The sequence below is a fragment of the Caenorhabditis briggsae genome (assembly GCF_000004555.2).
Source record: "Caenorhabditis briggsae complete genome, chrI, whole genome shotgun sequence".
NCBI lineage: Eukaryota > Metazoa > Nematoda > Chromadorea > Rhabditida > Rhabditidae > Caenorhabditis > Caenorhabditis briggsae.
This window is the reverse complement of record NC_013489.2, coordinates 2,191,814-2,198,663: the sequence shown is the minus strand read 5'-3', so window position 1 is coordinate 2,198,663 and position 6,850 is coordinate 2,191,814. Positions and strand designations below refer to the sequence as shown.

The window sequence follows — 6,850 nt, the reverse complement described above, 5'->3', positions numbered from 1 at the left end:
ACCCCTCCCTCCACCCCCTATGGGTTTTAGAAGGTGATCCCATTGGTCAAATAAACCTTGTTTCCCTTTCATGTACTGAGCCTCTACGTGGCGAAAGGGATCAACAGACTTTCTAGTCTGGCTAATCAGTACACTTTTGAAACTTGTATAATATTTTTGAAAAAAATTTTTCACTTTCATTAAATAAAGAGTTTTTCTAATGATTTTGACCATTTTCAGGAGTCTGGAGCTCGTTGGAACATTTTGGAGGATTTAAAGCAGACCTAGATCAAAAACTTTGCATTCACAGAATTTTTCGAAAATTCCTTGTTTTTCAGCTAGTCGACGATTTCTGAAATCTGACTAAAAAAAAACGTTCCAGGTTTTTTTTTCAAATAATAGTTCAGAAATTTGGGAAATGTACCGTATATTGAATACCAAACAAAAATAGGGCTTTGGAAAAATTCATAAAGCGTTTAGAAGTTTTGGGCTAATTTTAAAGATGAAAATTTCCAAAAAAGTTGTCAAAAATTGAAGCTCTATTTTTGTTTAAAGTATTCTGAAAATTCCAAATTCACTTGACAATTTATAACTATTTTTAGAAGATTCAAAGATGCTCGCTTTCCATGATACACTCCAAAAGAATGAGTTTCCAACTTTAAGGCAATTCATCTGGGTTACTGTAAGAGATATCAAAAAGTGATCAACTGATAAAATGTTTATCATACTATCAGCGACATTTTATTACTTAACACATTTTGGATGCCTTTCACAGGAATCCAGGAAATTGGCAATTTATCTGGGTTCCTGTGAAAGGTATCTAAATTGTTTCAACTGATAAAATAATTTTGATAGTATGATAAACATTTTATCAGTTGACCGCATTTTGATATCTTCTGTAGGAAATGATATATATTGTCTCAAAGTTGATGGTTTGGGGAGTTACGGTATTTCAGATTTCAGAAAAGGCCACCTTCAGTTTGTGTCTCCTGCAAAGTCGAAACTGCTAAATGATCAGATTGTCGGTTTGTTCGTGAATTTCAGTAATCTCGAATTCCAAGTTTCCAGAATTCCTCTTGGAACCTGAACTCTTTAGCTTGATTTTTAAATGAGAATTCTCTAATAAAATTGAAACTACCGTACTCTATCTTTGTTGGCTGGACTGGCTATCTTGTTTCTAGGCACTACCTTATCTATTAATTTTAGTAGTCACAGTTGAAACTTTCATTTGTTTTATTCTCCTTGATTACAGGTTCTAGTTAATTACAAATTTTAGAAATTATTAGACCCCACAGTGGTCTATCTTATTTCCAGGAAATCTGCCGTCCCAGGAAGTCCTACTGCCTTGATTTTAATGACAGAATCATAGTTCCAGACAAGAACGCATATGAATTTAATTTTAGAAATTTCAGGAGTTCAGTGGACCCAGGATGTTTAATAGAAAAGCTCAAACAAATACAATAAATGAAAAGCTGCAAAACTTGAAGCGGATGAATCTCTAAAAAATAGACACCTTAGAAAATTGGAATGCCATATTCTGTATGCATCTTTACTGAACTACCGTAACCACTCTAACAGAACGCCCCGAGTCATCAACTTTAAGCCCATGTAGCTCATTTTCTGTGAAAGATATCAGAAAGTGGTCAACTAACAAAATCTTCCTTATATATAAAACGCTAGACGCGTCCACAGGTAAAGGCGGACTGCCGAAAAACTGCTAAATGACAGCTGAAGAGGCGAAAACTGGCGAATGACTGCTATTTGGCAGCCGAAGGAGAACTGACGGGCCGTCGACGGTCCGTCGACGGACAGTCGGTACCGATTGGAAAACGTACTTGAAGGTTCTGATTGGAAATCATGCAGAAAACAATTTCTCATACTCCCACTAGATTATAGAATGTTGATAGAATCTTATTTTCCTCAAATATGACCACCTCAAAAAATAGGTTGTTGAACGACTGCTAAATGACAGTCGAAAAGGCGCTGACTGGCCAACGACCGGTGGTTGGCAGTCCAAATTCCTTCAGAATGGAAAATTTTGTTGAAAAAATAGTTCTCTCTAAAAACATCATAAAAGTCATAGAGGGGTCTGGGAAGCTAAAAAATGCGTTATTAGAAGCATTTCTATATCAATTAGGATTTGAGGCGCGGTTGGTGAAAAACTGCTAAATGACAGTCGAATAGGCGTTGACTGGTTGATGGCGGCTGAATAAAAAAATATGTTTGAAAATTCCTTGGTATATATCTAGAAACATGTGTTAGCATTTTCGTGTTCCAAGATCTTTACTCGAGTTGTCATTGCATGATAATAATCAATCGTTCAGGACACATGTTCTCGGTCATATTTTTCAATTTGTTTAAGATTTCCGACGAAATTTATTTTTAATTTTGTACAATTTGTGTCTGAATGTGCTATTTTTTCCGTTTTTCTTCAAAAATCACAACAATTCGTTTTTAAATGCCGTTTTATAACTGCCGAGTTTCAAAATTTCGGTCATAGAGATTTGCAACAAAATTTGAAATTCAGTATTTTTCGCTTAATTTATCTAACTACTGGCATAAAGAAGCACTGAAAAGCTTTGCGCACTTTCGCTCTGCGCGTTTTTAGTTGAAAACGCAGAAAAAATCGGCGAAAACTCCTTGCGATGAAAGTTTCGAAAGTTTCGCTATTTTTTGTTTCGGAACTTTACAAATGCAGCCTTTCAGGAGTTTTTATATGGTGAGTTGGTGAGTTTTTATACGTTCCGAAGCAAAAACTATCGTAAACTCTGAAATTGTTCATGCGTTGTCGAAAATTCACCTCGCAGATACTTCATAGGTGTGACGTTTTGCAAGTGCAATGTTTGGAAAGTAACAACTTTGCAAGGTTTGCACAAAAATTAATACGAAAATCAGTTTTTGCTGTTTCTGACTCGTTTTTTAAATTTCACATGCAAAACCTCGCCCTTTTGAAGTCTGCTTTAAAAATGCCGCAGAGCCTAAAAATCTACAGATTTTTTACTTGTCAGTTTTTAGTGTTGCGAACGCATCACTTTTATTTATTTTGAACGTACTTATAAGCGAAAAATACTGTCCAATGAGAGAAATGTATATACTGAAAAACGAAAAAAGTTGAAAGGGAGAAACGAAGAAGAGAAAGAGAACGAAAGGAAATTAAAAAAGCTTCTGATTTTCCGAGTTGAGTTTCTATGAAGTTTGAATTTTGCGAAAATACAGAAAGAAAATCGGAAGTTCTGTCTCATTCAGAACTTGTGATTTCTTATGTGTTTTCTCTTGTTCTACTCATAAAAATTCACCTTTGAAAAAATCAGAGTTACTTTTTAAAAACAATACACAATCCACAGAAACTATTAGTTGAATAAAGAATTTCTATTGTTTATTACCTGTTTAATGATGAACTGTCAAGAAGGCGCTATCATTATAGACGGTCCGTCTTCGAGGCGCAAATCGTTTCAGGCGGACCGTCGGCGGCGCGCGATTCGACTGCCGACTGTTCGCTTTTCGGGAGTCCGCGCCCGCCAGACGGCCCGTTTTTCGGCGGTCCCCCTCTACCTGTGTCTGGGTAGAGTGAAGAACCAGTAAAAAATATTGAATTGCACCGACATCGCAGAAGCCAGCAGGCTGGTGTTTATCATAATATCAGAAATACTTTATCAGTTGACACATTTTTGATACCTTCCATTGGAACCATGATAAATTAGCTCAAAGTTTCAAGTTAGGAGAGTCATTGGCTACTGTAGTTCGGAAAATTGTTCGTATCTTGCTTCATTCTAAAGCTAAAATTTCGATTTTTCCACCAATCAAAATATTATAAAATTTTACATAACCTTAAAAACTTAAAATATTCTGATTGTAATGTTCAGACGTGTTTTCATTTCCTGAAGACGTCGTTCCGTTGACTTGGATCGATTGTATCGCTTTAGTGGTATTCTTGGAGAGAGGAGATTTGCTGGACCGCAATTTTCATACAGAACTCTCAACAAAAATTTTAAAAATCAGCGTATCCAAAATCCACTTTGAATTTTCAGATTTTCAGATTTTTTTTCAGGATTTGAAAAATGGATTTTTCGATTTTGGAAGCTTTCTCAAAATTTCCAGTTTTCAATTTTTTTGGATTCTCTTTGGATTCAATTTCCCTGTAATTTTCCATTCCTTCCAGCGTCTCCAGTTTTAGCTCAATTATCTCGGTTCCCATTGGAGATATCAAAAATTTGTCAACTAATAAAATTTTACTGTTATTATGATAAACATTTCATTAGTGGACCATTTTTTGATATCTTTTATGGTAAGCGAGATAATCAAGCTCAAAGCGCGCGCTCCTGCAGAGCTGAGAGCGGTCGGCACCGCTGCCACTTTTTCAGTTCAATTATCTCGGTTCTTATAGGAGCTATCTAGAATTTGTCAATTGATAAAATGTTTATCATATTATCAGCAATAGCCCACCTCTATTTGAAGCCCACCTCTAATAGAAGCCCACCCTCCGACGTGCTCAAAAACATAGAAGCGTATCTTCTAACAGACGTTCCTGCAGCTCAGTTAGTGAAGTTTAAACAGTTCAGTTCGTCTATTCGGTTGTTGTAGACATTTTCTTTTCTATTTTGAATTTTTCTGGCAATTTCAGTTTTTGGAAATTTTCTAAAAAAGAGGTTGAAAAATAGAAGCCCATGGGCTTCAATTAGAGGAAATACGGTAATCACTTTTTGATATCTTTCACAGAAAATGAGATAAATTCGCTGAAAATTCAGGGGGGAGGGACTTCTATTTGAGAAAATACAGTATCCGACAAATTTAGAGTTGGTGATTTTTTTAAACTATCATTTTTAGAATCAGCGTATCTGAAAGTGACGGTACACTTCCTGAAGCCAAGACCACCCATAACGTTTCTCAATTTGAATCTCTTGAATTGGCGCTCAAACCACCGCGACGTGCAAAATCGAGATGCACAGAGCTCAAAAGATGCTCACGAGATAGTGTGCTCAACTCGGAGAGCCTTTTCTCGACCAGTGGTGGCTGGGATGATCGGGGCGGCGGCGGCGATGGAGAAGAAGGCGGCGGTGTGCTGGTCCTCTCCAAAGAGACATTTCGGAAAATAGTATGCAAATCGTGGAGGGTTGGCTAGACAACGAGACGAAAGTGTGGCCGGGGCGAGAAGAGCAATGGAGGGGAGGGGACGCTCCATCCAGCACTCACAAAACACACACGCTCATACTCTCTCCCTCTCTGCCTCTCTCTCTTTCTCTCTTCCTCAACCTCTTTCTCACTCTCTCCCTCTCTCTCTTCAGCTTTCACTGTATGAGTGAAAGTGTGCTGGGGCCGCATACTTGTCTGTGTCTGGTTGTGTATGTGTGCTGCTTGGCTGACTGCCCCCTTGCCCGAGACAACACAAGACGTCGTCGGGCCGTGTCCGCCCGGCCACACACACACATGCACGCTTCTGAATTTTTGGAACTTTTCCCTTTTCTCTTGACATCACCATATCATCCCTAAAAATCATTGATAATATTCCAGGGGTGCCAAGCTGATTCGTCGATTCGCGACGATTGTCGGCTGTCGAGGCGCCGCTACTCCCCGGGACCCCTGTGTGATACGAAAAGTGCTGTCATTGTGTCGGCTCCACGCGCGCCTCCCACGCACTCTATTCCATTGGCGACCGGACGGACCGTAATCGACACCTGAAAAGGCACAAAACCGAGGGGCCGGAGAGCGAGCGAATCGAACGCCCCTCGTAGGATGCGCCTTATGGGCTGCGTCGGCGGTGGCGCGGATCAGGAGGGCCGCGAGGCCCGTAAGGTTAACAAGCAGATTGAGGAGCAGTTGGCCAAGGATAAACAGGTTTGTAGTTCATTTTGTGGTGTCCATTTTTTTCATAACTGTGAAGCTGGGGCTGCCCCTTTAAGCTAGGAATCCTAGCCTCTAAGTGTGGTGCATTTTTGGGTTGGCCTTTTTCTGAAATATGTGTAGCTGTCCCTTTAAGCTAGGCTAAGATTCCTAGGATCCTAAATTGGAAACTCTTGAATCCTCTTTACCTGCGAATCCTTCATCTCATATTCTGTAGTCTAATTATTTCAAAATTTCCTAAAAGTTCTATTTTTAGACTTTTTCACATTTTGCCAATTGAGCACACACATGCCAATCAGAGCTCGAAACTAGAGAAAAAAAGACAGGAATCTGAAATTTTGAACTCTCGAAGTCTGGAAAATTGCTTTGAGCTAGATATTGAGCTAGTGAGAAAATATAATTTGAATTTGGCGCCATTTTCGCTGTGTTTGGTCGGTTTTAAATCTTGAACTTTATAGCTAGTAAACCTTTGATAGCTAGCTAATCTTAGATAGCTAGCTAGCTCATCTCCAGCTTATTAGCTCACCTTTCTCTCTCTCTCTCTCTCTCTCTTTCTCTCTCTCTCTCTTTCTCTCTCTCCAGGTTCCCACGGTCTTATAGTTCCTCTGAAACTTCTAGAATCTTCCCACGACCTCTTTCCAGTTCCCTAATAGCTCTGGCCTAGATTCTCGGTACGGTAGATAATTGCAATAGTCTAGAATCCTCCTCTCCCCCATTTTCTCACTAAGAAGACAGAAAAGAGTGCCATTTAAACCGGTAAGCCCCCCCCCCCCCTCCGTCTCCTTCCAACCCCTTTTTCCTTCTTCTTCTTCTTCCGAAAGGGCCCCAACACGTCGTTGAAATATTGATCGATAGGGGGGAGGAAGAAGAAGAAGAAGGCACTGCTGCTGGGCTGCTCGAGGAGGGCGAGAAGGCGCGGCACACGAAATTCGGAGGCCAGGCGGCAAGAAGAGAAAAAGAAGAAGAAGAAGAAGAAGAAGAAGAAGAAGAGAGAGCTCCTTGCCTGCCCCGGGGGCCCCGCGGATCCCCTTCC

At 39.8% G+C, this 6,850-nt stretch overlaps 1 protein-coding gene across 1 annotated transcript in view; it reads left to right on the top strand.

Moving 5' to 3' along the window:
- Positions 1–5,718: 5,718 nt before the first annotated feature.
- Cbr-gsa-1 overlaps positions 5,719–6,850 on the top strand; it is a gene marked incomplete at both ends in the record, with an annotated part of 7,399 nt that continues 6,267 nt past the window's right edge. Inside the window, one exon of the mRNA XM_045241555.1 lies at positions 5,719–5,811. Coding sequence (XP_045097473.1) covers positions 5,719–5,811 — 93 coding nt within the window. The remainder of the gene's footprint in view (positions 5,812–6,850) is intronic.